This window comes from Dermacentor silvarum, chromosome 6, assembly GCF_013339745.2.
Source record: "Dermacentor silvarum isolate Dsil-2018 chromosome 6, BIME_Dsil_1.4, whole genome shotgun sequence".
Classification (NCBI taxonomy): Eukaryota; Metazoa; Arthropoda; class Arachnida; order Ixodida; family Ixodidae; genus Dermacentor; species Dermacentor silvarum.
In genome coordinates, this window is record NC_051159.1 from 116,996,485 (window position 1) to 117,015,401 (window position 18,917).

General features: G+C 46.0%; 1 protein-coding gene across 6 annotated transcripts in view; it reads left to right on the forward strand.

The window, feature by feature from the left end:
* Positions 1 to 18,917, forward strand: part of LOC119455905 (uncharacterized) — an 82,891-nt gene that overhangs the window by 27,662 nt on the left and 36,312 nt on the right. For 2 of the 6 annotated variants that reach the window (XM_049669408.1, XM_049669414.1), the window contains exons 2-9: positions 4,362 to 4,601; positions 6,259 to 6,507; positions 8,493 to 8,677; positions 9,548 to 9,682; positions 10,600 to 10,723; positions 12,708 to 12,880; positions 14,040 to 14,147; positions 14,697 to 14,768. In XM_049669408.1, the coding sequence (XP_049525365.1) occupies positions 4,362 to 4,601; positions 6,259 to 6,507; positions 8,493 to 8,677; positions 9,548 to 9,682; positions 10,600 to 10,723; positions 12,708 to 12,880; positions 14,040 to 14,147; positions 14,697 to 14,768 (1,286 nt within the window). The remainder of the gene's footprint in view (positions 1 to 4,361; positions 4,602 to 6,258; positions 6,508 to 8,492; positions 8,678 to 9,547; positions 9,683 to 10,599; positions 10,724 to 12,707; positions 12,881 to 14,039; positions 14,148 to 14,696; positions 14,769 to 18,917) is intronic. The other 4 variants (XM_049669409.1, XM_049669412.1, XM_049669411.1 and 1 more) reach the window with 4 other exon arrangements.

Consider the following 18,917-nt stretch of genomic DNA (forward strand, 5'->3'; position numbering starts at 1 on the left):
AATTAAAATAATGTTCACACCCGTAATTTAAAGTACAACTGCGTAACTCATCTCAACTGTCATTTGACTGTTTAAAATTTGTTGAACAACACCATATCTTCTGGAAAAAAACTGTATTTAACCTCAACATGGGAAGTACAAGCTTGAGAGATTTCTTTATGAAAAAAAAAAAATTCATGGAGTACAACTGTGTAACTTCATCTCAACTGTCATTTGACTGTTTAAAATTTGTTGAACAACACCATATCTTCTGGAAAAAAACTGTACTTAACCTCAACATGGGAAGTACAAGCTTGAGAGATTTCTTTATGAAAAAAAAAAAATTTGTGGCATGATTGAACTTTACACACACAAGCAGAGTTGCTACGTGCAGAATATTCTCTAGTTATTAACTATTGCAAAAGTTAATGTTACGTGAAGACTAATCTTTCTGGTTTCTTAAATTAATTATAGTTCTATTGCAATTTTAATTGTTTTCAGCTACAAGAAATACATACAAAATTCAGTGAATAATCTTTATAGCAGGAAATGGCAATTGTTTGACAATAAATATTTCCACTTTGTGGCTTTTTAGGAGCTAGTGTAGCTAGTGTAAAACATTTATTTCTCCTGAAAGTAATTTTAACACTTGTGGAATTTATAACAAAGTTAGAAAAAAATTGCCGACTTGTATTGGCACCATTGATTACACAGTGTGGAGGCCCAAGTAAAAACACGGCATATAGAGCATTCTATAGTATGCTTGTTGCAACCTATCTAGAAAGCTTTAAGGCAGTACTTTTTTTTAAATGAGAGTTTTTAATGACCTAGCATGGGGGGGGGGGGGGGGGGGGGGGGGGCAATTTGGAAAACAATGGAAGTTTGGAAAAGTTTGCGCAATTCCTTATAAATATGAAGATGCGACCAATCAGCGATATTCCTGATATTATATTTTACCATATTTTGAAATGCCTCTAGCCACAGTAATAAAATAAGTAAATATGAAAATTAGACTAATCAACTTTCTAGAAAACCGAAAGAGTCATAAAATTGATTGTAAGTGCATGACTTGAATCCCTTTATCATGTAATGAGTTTCAATTTCAATTAATTTTATTTGCAAGTAATGTTAGAGATAAAATAAATCTAAAACTCTTGAGTGAGGCCCATCCAGCGGGCTGAGCAGATCGCGCCGGGATCTACGGGCTCCTGCAGCCGTCTAGCGTACCCTCTAAAATTTTATGAATAAAGTTTTACCGAACCGAACCAAGACATAGAAACGTAGTATTGAGCAGACATGTAGTGTCACGTGCAACACAAACCTTGGTGGGGCCCGCGAGCGATGGTACTGCATTAGCCATCAAGTGACCGTGGCCTTTGGTACCGCTCGCAAAATCACCGTCGCTGAAGTGCTCCGAGCAAACAACGCTCCAATGTGATGGTGCCCACGCAGGTGAGCGGCACACTGCTAGGGCCCACTCTTCTCTCAGGTCACGCTGCCTTGGAAACCTATAGTGCATAATTTTAGTGTCAATGATCATTACTCGATCTGCACCAACATTTCAACTGAACATGTTAAAGAGCAGTGCGACTGAATTGTTTGCACTTATATATATAGCACAGAACGAACACTTCTATTTCCCTTTCTCGTGTTATCATATATCGAGGGCAAATTTATTGTTTGCTAAGTTTTACATCATAATGCACTTCTTTTTCGGACATCTCACTATTTCATCAGTGAATTCATTCACACGAGCACGTATACATATATAGTCACTAGCGAATATTGCAGTTCCGTTTTTATAAATTAAAGAGAAAAAAAAAAAACGTTCATTGTGCTTACCTATGGAAGGACAGACCATCACGCCGATTTTCTGTTCGGTTAGGGCATCCTGGCACACAACACTTCATCACGCAGGTGCGCCTTGCTGACGGTAGTTCTCGCCGGTCTGCTGAGAGGCCGAAGACTATGAGCAGAACGACAGCGCGTTGAGTGGGACCGTCTACCTTAACTATGGGCCGGCACGGCGCTAAATATGTTCGGAGTCCCCGGCTCGCCAGTGCATCCTTGGGCACAATACGGGACGAATTTTCTTCCCGTGGGAAAGCAGTCGCTTCGGGCCTTGTACGCTCGCTTAATCGCCTACACATTTTTGCGGGGGCGAAAGGCATCATTGTTTCCCAAACGACGTCCCCAAACGCGACGTATCGCCGTCGGAAAGGCGGCTTGGTTGCCTTCACACGTTTGCAGGACGAAAGGTTTCCTCGTTTCCCTGAAACCGCCCCGAAACGCAACCAGTCGTCCTTGAGGTGGTCCTCCCGGGTTGTTGGGCGCAATGCCGACGCCTTCGTTCGCAACAGCCTTGGCGCCTGTCTGCTAATTAAGCGGCCAGCTGCGTGGTGGTTCGGTGCGTTACAAAGACTCGACTGCCACACGGATCCCTTCATGAACTAACCTCGGCGCGCGTTTGCCGCGCCGAGTATATGCGCATATTCCGAAACCCCCGCAGCAGACGAAACCGAAGCCACCGAAGCGAGCCGAGTAAAATCTACCGCTTGCCTATCACGTGAGGGCCTATTTCCCATCATCCCATTCCTCTAAATTTTTTATGACTAGGCTTCAAGATTGTCACGTGACGCTCCCTCCTAGTTTTTTTCCTTCCTCCATGAGCTCCGCAGCCGCCGCTGGCTTGGCGCATGCGCTCTCCCCAGCTGGGGCGCTGCCTGACCACGTGACTCGCCGCGCGCCTAGAAGGAGCACCGCGCTCGCCTACAGAAAAAAAAAAAAAAAAAAAAAAAGGTCGGTGCGAGCTTGGCCATGGAGGCCGGGCCTTCTCTGAGCGTTGCGCGGGAGCGAGGGGCTTTAAGCCGTCGTCGGCAAGCGGCGTCTGACCACCGTGCGGATATCGTCGGGCGAGCTGCTTCACTGGAGAGGGTCCGGAATGCCAAGCGCGCGAAGCTAGCATCGGAGACTGAGGAAGAGCGAGCCGTTCGGCTCGCAAAACGCCGGAAGCCGGACCAGAACCGCAGACACAAGCAGGCTTTGGACGAAAAAAAGAAAGCCAAGATTTCGATTTTAGTATCCAGGGTTAGCTGAGCTAAGCCGCAGCAATTCTTTATTTCAATGACCGCCTCAGCAGCGTGTGCTTTGGTGGCACAACACGCTTGGCATTTTTCGCCTTTTCTCTCACGTGGGCACCACGCGCACCACACCGATGCATGGGATTTTCAGCGAAGCTTGTTATAACTCAGATTTCGGTGGCGTTCATGTACTCACGAAATTATTATCATTAGCATTGGCTCGAGCGTCGTCGTCTTCTTCCGCAGCTGGCTCGTTGGAACCCCTCGGTACAGTGGCTACTGTACCCTCGGTTTGCACTCGTGTTCGGCACGCGCTCGTGCCACCGCTCGCGCGTTCGTTGTCGTCGTCTGCTTCCACAGCTGGCTGTGTTGCCGCTAATCTTTCCAGCGTAGAATATCACTTCTCTTCTGTCGTCGTAATGGGGAGGACGCGTTGACGGGGGTATGAGCCATTGCTTAAGGGGGTATGAGTCATTGATTGTCTTACGTAACGGACAGGTTAAATTTTGACGCAATTTTATGGAAATTCATACAGAATCAGCGCGCTAGGGAAAGGGCTCGCCGTCGACGTGCCGATTCTAGCATGAGGGCTTCCGAAACCCAGGCGAAACGTGAGCGAAGAACCACGGACCCCGAGTTGTGGGAGCGCGATATTGAGGCCAAACGCCAGCATATTCTTGCCCTCCAGGAAACCGACAACGGTGGGGTACGCCTCGAAAACGCTAGCGCCAACTTCCCCGGTGCGACGGACAGGTTTCCACGCGATTTTCCCAACCGGAACTTCAGAGTCAGCTGCAGTGCGTGTGACCGGTTGTCGCTCGAGCACAACGTGGTACTCGTGAGCGCAATTCGTCCGGAGGAACACCGAAGAAACACACGACAAGCTTCGCTTACCCCCATTTCCCCGACAGGGGAGGGGCTACTGATTTTTTGTGTCGTCCCTCAGTGACTGTCCCGTGACTGGGATATACCAAAACGGACGAAAGCGGCAATGATAACTTACGTTGTAAAATATAGAGGCAGCGTTATTTATTCACCTGGGGGATAAAAAAAGTTATTTGCACTAGTCCTAGACAAGACAGAAAACAAGGAGAACGTGCACCCGAGCTACATACATAGACAGAACGAAAAACAGGGCCCGAAAATCACGATGAGTACGCTGATTATCAAGTTTATAGACAAGTTTACACCGACTGTCTTTCTTAAAGTCTAGTAGCATGTAACAAGATCAGGCTTGTTGTGGGCATGCCAAGGGTGATCGGCGGATCAAACCAACACCGTGGTATGCGTTTGTTTGCGTAGGAACGCGCCAACTTCCTGCCTCGTTCCAAGCAATCGGCCAAGCCTATACCCTCAGCGAATGCTCACCCGGGGCCCGCTCCAGCGATTCCTCAGTAGCGTCCGAATTCAGAGAGAGCTACCGAGAGGATGCCAAGACGGGGCAGAGCAGAGCGGCCCTTGTCATTGACCTCGGGATCCTGCAGTCTGTGCGCTTCATTGAAGACAGCGCTCTCAACGAGAGCGTACAGATCAAGGATAAACGTAAGTGCGTCAGGGTGGTTCTTTTCGCTCCTTAAAGGGACACTAAAAAAACACAAGCTTCATATTAATAGGAAATACTAAAATCATTTAGTCGGGAAAAATGCTCTTATTTTTTCCAGAGTACTTCCGCAGTCGTTGCGGAAAAAAAATAAGGGCTATTTCTGAACTTCGTGTTTAAACCACAGCGCCTACTCCTCTAATCCTCCAGCGAACTGCTACAGATTTCAGTATTGTTGCGTATTAGGCTTGTATTTATTTTTTTTCAAGCTCGAACAGATTTACTATAGTTACGGGCATGAGTACTCGCTTGTCTTGCAGCCCAATATAATACCTCTTATATTACATAATCAAATTGACAGCCTCGAGTAGACGTTCTTAGAGTGCGTGACATCAAGGGATCTTGCGTGACATTTTTAAGCTTGTGTCGGCCTAAAGAACCCCAGTCGTATTGAAGGAAGTCGCCGCTACATCGTTAGACCATCTTGAAACAACAAGAAGGTACTACGTAATACTGACTGCTACGTGGACCCAACGGGCGTTATGCGCTTAGAATGGTCTAAAATTTTATGCCTATCACCTTCAGTGTACACATTTGTGTGCGCGACTTATTTTTGCCATTTTTGTGCAGTTGTGCCAAGGGTTAGACCGAAAAGACTAATCTTACGATAAATTAAACGTTCTGATTACCTGAAGTACCTTCATTTTACTTCTGAGGGAAATCTATCGCTACCGAAGATCGCTTTGAAGAAGGCACTACAGTGTTTGACGGGAGGTGTGACGTGGGACGTTTTTGTAGCAATTGCGCAATATTTTTTTCTTTTTAGTAAAGCTTGCAACTAATAATTATTCGTGCCGATAATTCAAACTAGAGATTCAATTCCTTTTTTATGACGAAAGGTATCATTACAGAGTGTAGAATAAATAGGTAAGTATTCATTATGTAACTATAGTGACTCATTATAAAATGCAGAAAGTCATTATAATACTTTGACTTGCTCTTAATGGAGTCTGCCAGCACCTCGGCAGTAAATTATGTAAAATTTATACACTTATCGACAGTCGATCATAATTCGTGACAGAAGGGGCTATGTAGAAAATGCAGGTTGACCTACAGACAGTGCCCGCAACTAAGAACACCGGAGATGAACTGCTGCCGTATTCATAATCAGGAGATACCAAATTTTGAGGCCGCAGTATGAGTCCCACAACACTACTTGAATTGAGCCTTGACATCGAATGACTCTTATCACCTTGATAGAGACTGCTTAAGGAAACCGTCTTTCTTCCTGTTTATCCATGATTGTTCGCTAACATTCCTATGAAATCCACAAAGGTCACTGATATTCTAAAGAGAAATATTTGTGGACAAGAACTACGACCACGAATGAAGGTGTTATATGCTTAGAACAATTACAACTTTTATCCACAAGTATATTTCAGCCAACCGGGTGCGTTCTTGATTAACGTCCCTGCCAGTCCGTCTTCATTTTTTGTCGCCATAAGGTTGCTTAACCGACTGCTTCCCAGCAGTAAAACAGCTGGAACTCTGCCACAGACTGCGGGATTTCATGGTTCGATGTTAGGAACACAGTGACGTTTGCCACTGACGTTTTCAATAAACTGACCTGTGCATGCGTTCTTTTTTTTATGCTCGCAGAGTGCTCAAGGGTAAACGCGGATGCGGTGAACACGTTTAACTTTCACTTACTGAAGGGTCGCAACGGTTCCGTGGCGTTCCCTGTACGCCAGATGTTGAGCATGCCTCCGTCCAACGAGAGGCCGATCACTGGAACGTGCAGGGATCAGCCGTGCATCACGTGGACCTACCGGCAGACTCCCGTCACAAGAAAGGACGACGGTGGTGCAGTGATAGAGACTCGTGATGTGTACTCAGCCGTATGGACCGGTAAGCATGCACTTCGTAACACCACGGCTGAGTATGGTCAAAATACACCAGCGGATATTTACGTACTAACTAACGCTGTGAACGAAATCTCTCATTTCATATCATGCTTTGATTATTGAACAATGTGTTGTTTGCTGAGAAGCCAGCGGCACAAGAGTTGCCAGCGTTTCCAATTTCTCCTAAATAAATCGTTCGCACAATTGGTAGAACGCCCGCCTCGGCTGCGGGAGGCTGTGGGTTCGATTCCCACCACCGCCGGGCACCCACTGGTTCAAAAGAGTACAAGCGTTACCCCGGCCTGGCGTTCGGCTTGCTTTAGGGTTGATACGCTTGGGAAAGAAGCCGGCGCCCTGAATTCCCGTCCAAACCAACGTGAGCACAGAAATAATCGGCGCATGCGTCGACCATTGTTAAATTCGCGTGCGTTAGAGGCGAAAAACATCGACGTAAAAACAGGCCATAGCCGAAAAATAGAATATAACAAAAGCTTTTGCATGACAAGGAGGCATCCAGTAGTAATAATAATAAATGAATAAATGAATAAATTAGGTAATTCAATAATTTATTTATTTATTTCTCCGCTTTACAAGAACAGAAGCAGAAGCCGAATGACCACTGCGTTGAGACAAAAAATCATTGACGTTAGGTACACGCGCGCTAGAACGCACGGTAGAATTTTCCCCAGCAAACTTCAATTCATCTGCGATTGACAGGAAAGATTGGCATGCACATTTTTTAGATCGTCGTAATTCCACACTAGGTAACCTGACGATGTTTCGGCACTAATGGGGTGTGTTGATGATCTTTCTGTAGTGAATAAATATTGGCCCACGAAGGGGCTTCTGAGTGAACGAGAGCGTTATCGTAGCATAGCTGGCGCACGTACCAGCTCGCCCACGTAAGCGCCTTCGCTCAGAAAATTTAATATATTTAGAACTATTTTGCCCCCTCTGTCTTTTTGTGTGCTTCATCATCTGCAAGTCTTCCCGTTTGCACAACATACTGAGCACGTCTTTCAACCTTCTCAATCAATGATGTCTGCTACCGCTCAGATTGCCGGAGCGTTCGCGTCATCGAGGGGCCATTGCCAGCGGATTTTGTGAGACTCCGCTTATAAAACATCTTTTTTTTGTATCTCGGGGTAAGGTAGCTTACTTCATCGACGTTTTAGTGTACATTCCTCTCACGCGGAGGCAGTTTCATGCAAATTGAAAAAGTCAGCGATCGCAGGTAGCATGTGCTACCTACATTTCATCTGTCGACCAACGGATATAGCAGAGAATCTCAAATTATTGCTATTACTAGAAACGACATTGTTTTCTCCCAAGAGAAAAGCCTGTAAGTGCCTTTGTGTAGCTGTAATGTCTGAGGAATCCGCGCACCCTCTGCAGCCGTTCTCCTTCCGTGCCCATGCGGAACAGAGCTCACGCGAAACAATACCCAGCACGCTCCACGCATCATTGCGCTGAGCTTCGATATCGGCACGCATGACCTCGAGACACGTGGCGTGACCTTCCATTACGCCGCAGTGCTTCGGAAGCCATAGTATCGGCGGTGTCGTTGCCCACGACCGGAGGACACTCCCGCCAAATCAGCGATGAAATTTCCTCGTGGTTTGTTCTGCCGGCCAATAAGGCCAATCGGCTGGAGGGAGAGGTCAACTGAACTGTTGAATATTGTGCCGCGAAGCAGCGTACAAGCCTTCTAATTTGTTGCATAATGAGGACGAAAAAAAAAACTCGCACAAAATGAGCTTATGGCCAGAAATGTATTAAAGGCAGCCGATACCGAAAGATACATGTGACGAGTAACGTAGATATCTCATTAATATTTGGCGTGCCAAAAATTGAAAGCGAATGCCATTCAATGGTGCGGAGTTAGCTCCTGCCACGTGTGCGGCGTGCTGAGAACCTACGAAGAAAGCTGTACAAACGCTTACGAAAGAGCACATAAACAAAGTCTCAGTTCCTCCTCTTGCTGTTCAGATTTTACAGAGAAAAATGCCTGGAACTCGATGTCCGCTCAACGAAATGTTCCTCTGGAGCTCCGAATGTGTCGCCAGGAAAAGGTCACTCGGCCAGGCGAGAGCAGCAGCGAAATCACCGAGCAGTACAACGTCATGGAGATAATGCACTTCACTCACGACGCGGTAATCACCGAAGACCTGGAGGTGAGGAGGCGTGGACGTAGACGTGCGCTTAGAATGCCTAGATAAACTGCTGGAGGCCGCTTGGGGGCTCTACCTCTGCCTGACGAGAATCTTTTAGAACCCTTGCTAAACAAAGGTAACATAATACGCTTGTTTTTGTAAGTGAACGAACTAATTTTTAATTTTAAGGTGAAAGCCTTCTATGCTTTATGAAGCGTAAAACCGGCGAGCGTCCGGCGTTAACATCTGATTGCTAGAAAACCCACGTGGCCAAGTGATGGCGTCAAGTTCCGGGCGCTGGACCTACTGCGGCTCGCACGGCGAAATCTCACGGCGAACAGCCACGGTGCCAGACGAACGTCATGCCCCCCCCCCCCCCCCCCCCCCCAAAAAAAATGTCTTTGTCCAATTCGAACATTGAGTAGACACACGTTCAAAACCTACCTGAACCATTCCCAAAATTGACAAGACCTGCACCCCTCCCACCCCCTCGAATTTGTGTGGCACACCCCCAAAATTGTTTTGGCCAATTCGAAAATTGAATAAGCTCACGTTCTAAAACTGACCTGGCCCACCCCCACATTTGAGTGGCCCACCCTCAAAATTGAATTTGCCCTATTCGAAATATGAGTTCACCCACGTTCAAAACCGACCTGGTCCACTCCCAAAATTGACTTTGCCCACCACCAAAATTTTGGTGGCCCACCCTCAAAACTGACTGCCCAATTCGAGCACATGACCAAGTGAAATGTATCGTGCGGAAGAGTCAGAATGTTTTCGCATTCAGTGCACGTAAGGAGACTTAAGTGCGTCTGTAACTTTTTGTATTAAGTCATGCGCACCGTTTGAGCAAGAGCTGTAAATATGCTTGTGCTTTAAATTCTCTTGCAGTACCCGGACGGAGTGTACTGCGAAGACTTTGTCTCTGAGGAGTGGAAACTCGACGATTCCCCGCTCACTTATCTGAGCTACTCAGCGGAAGTCACGCTTGACGCAAAAAATGGACGGACTGTTGCTGACTCGCGTGTAAGTGCCAATACTATGGATGCCTTGTTGCGTTCATGGAAGTCTCACCTCGTGCGCATCACCTTGTTTGCAGAAACGACTTTCAAGTTAGAAACGCTAGTAATCATGCTACAAAGCGAGTGAACCAGCGGTGTTTCTGGTGCATGGCAGTGTCTTCATCACACATTTCTACAAATATGTATACTACTGATGGTAATTGAATATAATGCAAAATTTAAGAACCAAGGATTGTGACACATCTTTCCTCTGTAATGTAAGCTAGCGGTGGGGTTTACGCTCGTAATAACGCAAGCTAACCACATTCGTAGTGGCGAGTCAGAATATGCGGGAACGTTTTTTTTTTTCTTTCTTCAAGGCCTACTCTCGCGCTGTACTCAAATGTTTGTCTAGGTATAGGCTGGGCAGTATGCTTGATGAGTCCTTTGTAGTTTTGTGAAGCCTTAATGCTCGGAGCTGTCCACATATTTATTTCAGCATTCCAACCATGCCGTTTGAAGAAAAAAATTAAGGGAAGTAGTTTTTTCTGAAGCCTTAACAGGTTCCCTGCTTCTCTTTTCCGTAGTATTACGATAGTGAATGCTACGCGTATGTGAAGAATGCCGGAGTTGTGCTTAACGACGTTAGACTGATCTGATTTGGCGTGACTCTAACTTGTGGTTCAGGGGTGTCTCCACTTCGACATTCATGGCTATATTATATTATCTGTGCCAATAAAATAGTACACTTGCGTTTATGGATGCATATAAAGAGCTCGTTTAAATTTCTGGTTTTGAAAATGAAATGCAAAGGGGTGGTTGCTTGAACTTTAAAACAAGTGGAACGACGTAAGCGCAATGATCAACGAGGACGTGAAAAACACTATTGTGTGTGTCACGAGAATACTACTAATGCAAATGCAGGCTGCTTTCGTCCCTTAGGTTCGCATGGACACTACAGAGAGGCTCTACCGGATCGATTTCACTTCGGAGACGTCGAACATTAACAATTTCGCCCTACCAGACGGCGTGAAATCCGTGAACCGCATCATTTCAGGAATACACGGTGAGCGCTCCAGAGCATACGCGTGTTGTCTGAAAGAATCAGACATCAAACACTCAACACATGCTTCTGCTGAATCTCCGTCAAACGATGGTCCTACCTCGCTTCGATGTGCGCTTGATCGGTCATGTGCCAACTGCGCATAGCTTTGTTTTCGCTCCAGGGGTTCAGCTCCGCTTCGCTTTACCGTTCCTTACAAGCATCGAACATTAGCCTCTGAATCTTGTGCTAGAGTTCGCGAACTTTCTTGCCCATTTAGAAATCGTCGCCATATTTTCGCAGTTACTGCCACTCAAAAGGGCAACAAAGGAATACAGAATAGTTTTGACCACCTGGCCTTCCTTAGCGTCCACCTAAATCTAAGTTCACGAGCATTTTTGCATTTCATCCCTATCTAACGCGGCCGGGAATCAAACCAGTGACCTCGCGTCTAGTAGCGCAATGTGATAGCCAGTAAGTCACCATGGCCGGTACTGTGTCTTGGGAAGTTATCGAAAAAAAGGAGTAATTGATATTGGATGCCTACACTATTCTGGAAGCAGGAGGCTAATGTGGAAGTTGGTAAACTTGCACGAGTAAGAATATAATTATCTTCCCCCCTGATAAGGCTGGTAGGCACATTTCTTGCAAGTGTATAGTTTGTTGTTTTGTTGATGGCGGCGGAGGGCTGTCAGTTATATAAAGAATGGACAAAGAGTTGAGAGCTTAGTTGTGTCTGTTTCTAACCTTGAGTGCCTCGTCTTAGTGTTTTTTTTTTTCACAATAAGCCGAGAAATTTCTTTTGTCTCATAGTACATATAGCGACTCTGATAAAGGAGATGATAAAGGAGAACTTTATCATCTTCCCGCTATCCCCTTTCCCAAGTGTAGGGTAACCCACCGGGTGAGACCTTGGTTAACCATCCTGCCTCCCCTCTCTCTCTCTCCCAGGAAAGGAGAGGCAGGAACGCCGCAGCTTATGCTTTCTACCTCCGTTCCACAATAGCAACGTATGCACTCTGTTATCCTCCCTCTTCCTTACTGAGCGAGGGCACAGTTTACGAAACTCCTGCAAAGCACGTGGGTGTTTTGAGCATGCTTTTCTCTTCACAATGTTCATATTCAGGGCGTTGCGTGTATGAACGCATTTTAGTTACGAAAGCGGCGATGCCTACACGGTCACATGGCAAGCTCATAAACGAAGTGCTATGCGTTATGTAGAACAAGAAAATCTGTACCTCGCATTCATAGCCGATCCTAGGAAACATGCGCAGTTTCGCAGGGGAAATGTTTGAAATTTTACGGCGACGCTGTTATAGGCTAGGGTCTAGGAGATCGCGTCCGGCAACAACCAGAAGTAGATCAACAATTTCAGACGCGTCGCGCCACCATGTGGCAGCGTTTTTAAACTTCAGGATCATAAAAAAAACTGCTTTCTGGCTTGCGTTGCTTGATTGACGCGCGCACCATCAGAATTGTTGAGGGAGCGTTGCTTGCTTACTCATATATAAGACGATGACGACGGTGACCTGTACACCATCAGAATTATTGCGTGAGTGCATATATGAAAGACATGATGTCGGGTCGCTGTCGTAAGTGAATAGTGCAGTAAGTAAGTAGTAAATGTACAATCTGGCTTCGACGACACGGTTTTCGCTCAAGGACGTTGAACATCGACTGAACGATGAGACATATAAGGCTTTCGCCTTGATAAAATCTCGTGTGGTCTATACCCGCATTGGATATGCGGGTATGAGCCAGGGATATGTGGGTATGAGCCAGGGACAAGAAAAAACAAAGAAAAAAAGAAGGAAGGAAGGAAAGAAAGAAGGAAAAAAAGAAATCACGCGTGGCTCATACATATGTATTGTGTCTTTTCAACCATTTAACATAACCATCAAATGAAAAAATAAATAAAATATAATTAAACAAAACCAACAGATTCGCTGGTCTTCCGTCTTCACAAAGCGGAAGGGCTCTGATTTTTTTCTTCTCTTTTGTAACTTAGGACTCGTGTTCGACATTCAACACCTGAATAGAGGAATGACGCGGTGCCAAAGCAGAACGCTGAGAAGACTGCCCTTCATGAAGGAGTCTATAATAAACTTCCAGGATGTACCGACTCTTTCGCCTACGCTTTTCTTTGGCACAGATCGGACAAAGTACGTTCTAAAGAAAAAGGTAAGTAGAAATAGCGCAGCACGTCACATGAAAAGGTAGACAACAGGAAACTCGAGGCACAGCGCTAGAGGGCAGTCAGGCTCAAGCACATCAGCGCAAACAATAGTTTAAAACAAACACCTGCGGTTTTGTTTGGCCTAAATGAAAAGAATGACGTACGTTTTCTTCTATGTTTAATTGAAGCGCCTGGCTGCGGAGAGATTAGGCCTTGCATTCGGCCTTGGATAATACGATACCTACTGTACGGCGTTTCATGCAAGGCGTACTTGCATATTTCTCTTACACTAATTCAGCTTACTGTAAAAATAAGGGACCTATTCGAATTTTGAAGTCCTGCCTAGAATTTCAATATTTACCTAACCGCATTGGGGGGACTCCCACCAACGTAGTGTACGTTGAAGAAGCTTTTTATGTAGAGCCAATATTGATCGAACGCGCTACTGGGAACAAAGGCCACACAGTCCCGTGCGTAAACACGTGATACCAGTAATGACAACGCCCAATTCATAGGCGTATTATTTGACAAACCTCCAGGGGTCGAGCTCGTTCTTCCTCATATAAAGCAAGCAGCAAAACCTCTGCAACGAAAAAAGGTAACAGAGTCGAACAACCGAAAAAGATTGGAAGTAGAAAAGGGGAAGAGAGAGAAACTTTAATGAATAAAATGAAATTTGAGGTAGTGATGAGTGGGCAATCGTACTCGTTACAGCATTGTAAATAAATTGTGACGACTCTAAGGAAAATCGAACCTATATATATATATATATATATATATATATATATATATATATATTCATAACCGAAAATTAGTACGAGCGCGCAAGTATGCTGAGAAGCTCCTCTAGAGGAGATAAATACAGGAACAATGCTTTGCTTATGGCGAGCTTGCAGTGATACATACATTTGACCTGCATGTTCTTCCACATGAGCTACGTAGCGTGCAACGCGAATTTCTTAGTTAAAGTTGCGTCGAAATTTAGTTTTGACCATGCATTATCGCAGGTTAGAAGCTTTCGTAGAGGCATATGAACCGCTTATTATAATTTTTCAATATGTTCTAGTTGGTTGGTAGTCGCTCCTCCCATTTGAAGTTTCTTGCTATCAGGAATCGGTGCGGTAAAATTGCTGAAAAGGTCGCTGAGGTTGTCTTTCGTTCCAGACACGCAAGCGAGGAATTCCTTGCAACGTGTGGCAAGGCCGACGCACTGATTGGCCACCAGGAGCGAATATCACCACCGTCTGGGAATGGTGCGTAGGTGAGCAAATGGTGAGTGAGAAACTTCGTAAGGTAAAATAAGGGTTTGCTATTCGCGAAGGCCCAGTATGCCGAGCCTGGTGCTGAAGGAGCAAGAAAATCGTGTTCCCAGAGGGGTAGACAGACTTTGTTAAAAACACACAAACACACGAAATGAGGGATGGTGGGGGGGGGGGGGGGGCAGATAATGAAATAAAAAAAATACCGCAGGCATCGTAACTGCGTTCCTTGTCGGTAGACTACCTTAAGTATCCAGCGGTCAAGGTAAGAAGAGAGAGGAAAGGGCAATAGTAAAAGACAATCGTAAACGACAATATAAACGAAGAATACCTGTGACATCGTATCTCTCCGTCACGTCACAGGCTGTGGCAGGGACTTGCTATAGTCAATCGTTGAGCGTGATAAAAAGCAAGTTGTCCGCCGTGAGCACTAGAACAAAATTTAATCTCTCTAAGTATATCGATATTTCCCATAGAACACAAACACACTCTGCAAGTACACTCTGCGTCGCACCGTATGTCAAGACGTAAAATGGACTTCATTCAAATCTTTTTTTCTCAGGAAAAGCAACCGATCGGCATGTGGGACTCTCCCCGTCTGCCTCTGGTCAGCTTGGAAATCTACTACGCTGAAGTAAGCTTCTGTTTTTTCTTATTTTTTAAGTGATCCATATTACAGGCATATAGTAGTCCAGGGTTTTGCAGCCCGAAACCCCGCCATGGTGGCTTTGCGGCTATTACGTTGCGTTGTTAAGCAGGAGGTCATAAGATCAGATCCCGGCCACATTTAGATGGGGCGAAATGCACCAACACCTGTGTGCCGTGCGTTGGATGAACGTTAGAATCCCAGGTGGTCAAAATAAATCTGGAGACCCCCACTACGGCTTACCTAATATCCAGATCGTAGTTCTGACACGCAAAACGGCAGAATTTAATTAGGTTTTTCAATTGCATGCAGAGAGATTAGCGTCTCATAGTGAGACGTCGCGTTGAAGTGTATTACTCACCAGTGATGGCCGTGTCCCGAAGACGAGTTCGATCTTCTGTATATCCCGTTTACCATTTCGGCATCCGCCAGGAACATATCCTAAGCAAACATGTAGGAAATGCGTATTAGTGCTCGCAGGCGGGCCTCCCGCCCGACGGGTAATATTTGGTCAGCACGTCACAATTCACGTGCATTTAACGAGGGACACACAGAACACACACCTTAAGCACATACACTGATAAATCTGGTAGGATAAAATAATTACGTCCTAGGCATTCCGAACAGGACGTTGCTTACCGAAAGGGGCCGTTCTCTAGCATACACTGCTAGGGAGCCTACATGCAAGCGCCGTTTTAAAACGGTGCTTGCATGTATGCTCCCTATCCACTGCATGTACAGTGCTCAGCGAATGAAACGCGATACTCGATCGGATCGCATGTCGGCCGGTGCTTTTTTGTGCCTCCGGTGAGCGTTGGGTGATCGCTGAGTGGCCGAGCGCAGTCACAATGGATCACAAGGGCTCTCGCTCTCATGGGATAAAAAATGCACCAGCTCGGTGTCCCCAAGAGCCAGCGGTAGCGCAAAAAGTGCTGGCAGCTATGCACTCCGACTATCAGGTTTCAATCGCTGAGTACATGTGATGTGATAGCATTACCGACGTATACCTATGTGCACTGCGGTGTGGTTCGCTCGCAGGAGTGGCCACACTTTTAGCGTAAGAAAAACCTGTGGAAGATCTTATGAAAGACAACTACGAGGCACGTATACCGGCTAGTCAAGAGCCTGCAGCAGCTACCGCACTAAAGCAATATATATATATATATATATATATATATATACACTGGACATTGCGTTAAGCAGATGAGAGTGGTGGTAAGCAGTGCTCAGCGCAGACCAAGCTGTTCTCACACTGGAGTTTTTTTTCGAGCAGAGAGGGCGTGCACTGAACAAGCAATATAAGGTGATGATGTTGCGTGGTGTTTTTTTTTTTTTTTTGAGCAGGGGCCGGGGATAGCCAAAATACTCAAAAAGAAAAAGAAAAAAAAAGCTGCCAATTTTTTAAAAACTATTCCACTATTCCTACTATTCATACAATGAGAAAGTAGACGGTCATGGGGTAACACTTCTATTGATGCACTTGCAAGCAAAATTGTGACTCTCCACAGATCAGGAAATAAGAGACAAAATCACTTTGACTGGCCGTTTACGTTTGAAAAAAAAATTGCAAGCACGCGTTAAATCGTGAAATGCAGAAGACACCTCTATGCAGTTAAGAAATTGAAGGCTCGTCAGTTCCACCTGAGTTCTGAAGGTTGGATGCCGACCGCTTGGCCTATCGTCAACGTGGAACTCACCTGGCTTACAGCCACGTAAATGTCACCGAGAAGTAGATGTCGGAGGTAATAGCGAGCACAGCCAGGGAAGAGACACATCTTTTCAGCCTTTTATACATTTGTTAACAGTTCTACATGCGCTTTCAAAAGAACGCGACGGCCCACTTTGCGAGTCGGGAACTGGCACCGGTCAAGTTCTGTGCACTGCCGAAAGCGTCTGTCTGTAAGCACTGGGGAGATGTTACGAAGTGCCTTTAATGCACCACTTGACACTCAGAAGTGCTGGAGGTATTGCGAGCGGGCATTGTTGAAAAGGAGGGCAGGAAATGTTGGGGAAGTGACTGATTTAACGCTGATAAGGATTGGGGGCATTTAACGAAGAACACCACATGGTGGCAGGCACTGGAATAGATGAACAGCTGAGAATTTTTAGCCTGCACCGAAATCTGAGCCGTCAACATTGTCACAATCAGTCCGAATCGGAATACAGCAGTTGCGGCCTGGAACCGAACCGTCGACCTCTTCACAGTCACTTAGCCACAGCGATCCGTGTTCCCGCTTGCATGTGCTACTGAATATTGGTTGTTTTTATCGACTGATTCACCTGTCCACGCTTCAACCAAGACGGCTACATTTACATCTTTGTGCCAAGTGCCTACGACAGTAGCAAGATCTTAAGTGCCTTGACTAGACTGATTGATTTGACTGACTTGTGTGCCTTCACTTGACTTGCAAATCCATTGCAATCTTCCAATAGAGAAGTTATCTCGCGAAGAAAGGATCCATATTATCTACAAGGCAGGAACCAATGTCCGCCAAGGTGCCTTGTTCTGTGCTCATGCTTCACTGGATCTTTCCTTGCTCACGTTGATACGGATATAAAGGCAAATTATTTATTGCGGCACGTATAGACTTATCGGCTGTTTCGAGAGTGCTAAAAAATAGAGCCCCTTTTTTAAAGAAAGATGGTTGAACGCGAAGCTTTCGCCCATGCAAACTGAATCAAAGTCCAAAGCCAACGACCACGCGACGAACCCAAGAAATGCTGAGCGACCCGATACGATGCATATGCGATGTTATTGCTTGTTTAGGATGGTATTTCTTTAACGTTGAAGTTGAATGAAGACACATTTCGTTAAGTTGCAAAGCCTGAATTTTAGATCATGTAGCCATTGATTACACGTACACACTCACACTTTCACGGACGACTCTACACTTACACAGTATTGCCTTGTGGTCGCTGTGGTAGACGGTCGGAGGCTCTGCCGTTGCTGATACACGGGATTGGCCTTACGGGCACGATTGCGCTCGCGCTAACGTTCGCGTATGGCAGCCTTTTCTGCCGTGTGCTGCACCCGCGGCCTACCCATGGTGACGGCCGGGAATGCATTGCGAGACGCGCGTAATGCAATGCAGATATATACAGTTTGTCTGGGTAGCGTGACGTTGCAGTTCCCATTATTCTTATCGGTACAACTGCGAATGTAAACTGTAGTGTTCTACGATTGTGTGCGCAGATGCGCACATTGTTCTATTGGGTGCGCAGATGCACAGATAGTTCCATTGTGTAAGTTGGCTTTCCTGCAGTGCGTTTTCGGCGCTCACGGACGAATCAGTGAGACATAGAAAGCTTCGCTTTAATAAGCTGACTTCACGTACGGCTTCTTGTGCTCAAACCCCTAAGCACCCGAGGCGCCTCCCGTGGGCTTGGGACGTATTCTGCGACGATCACTTTCGGCGACAGTGTCGCCGCCTGGCGCGCGCCGATTGGCTGGTTGATCAAAATTGGATGAGCTGCTTGTCTGGTTGAGCGCTACGTCATGAGAAGGCGATAGTATCACCGAGGCGAACGTCGCAGAATACGTCCCCTGTTTGCTTCACAGATAACAGTGCTCACTTACGTTATTTTATCGCGCTTAGATTTGAATCGTGGGTCTGCCGATGTAACAGTGGAAATCGGCTTCTAGAGCGTGCTGTTTGCATGTACAATGCCTTGCAGATTTTTCAATGTTCGTCTAGAGTGGAGCCTTCAGATCAAACGACGAATGAAGGTTTTCATTAAAGCTCGCTGGATGTATGATATTGTCACTGATTCTGTACTAGCTACTTTGAAGAAGAACGATAACATTATTGAAAGTCTGGCGAGTTATTCGGGGATTTGGGCGAATACCCCTGCTTAGGCGTCGGCCATGAGCCCTTGAGCTCTGGCGGCTTCCTTGGCCCGCTGGACGGCCCAGAGTTGGTCTTCGAGGGTGGAGCTGAGCAGCGTAGTCTCCCAGCGCGTTCGGTTCAAGGCTGCGTCCCCGTCCACGTAAAACCTCATAATGTAATGCATATGTTATTCAGGACGAAACTGTAGGTGGCCGCATTCAGACACAGACTTCACACCACGAAAGCTACTTCTACGCAAATTTTTAGAGCGAATTGCAGCCAGTGGCTTCGACAAAAAGCGAGTTTTGCC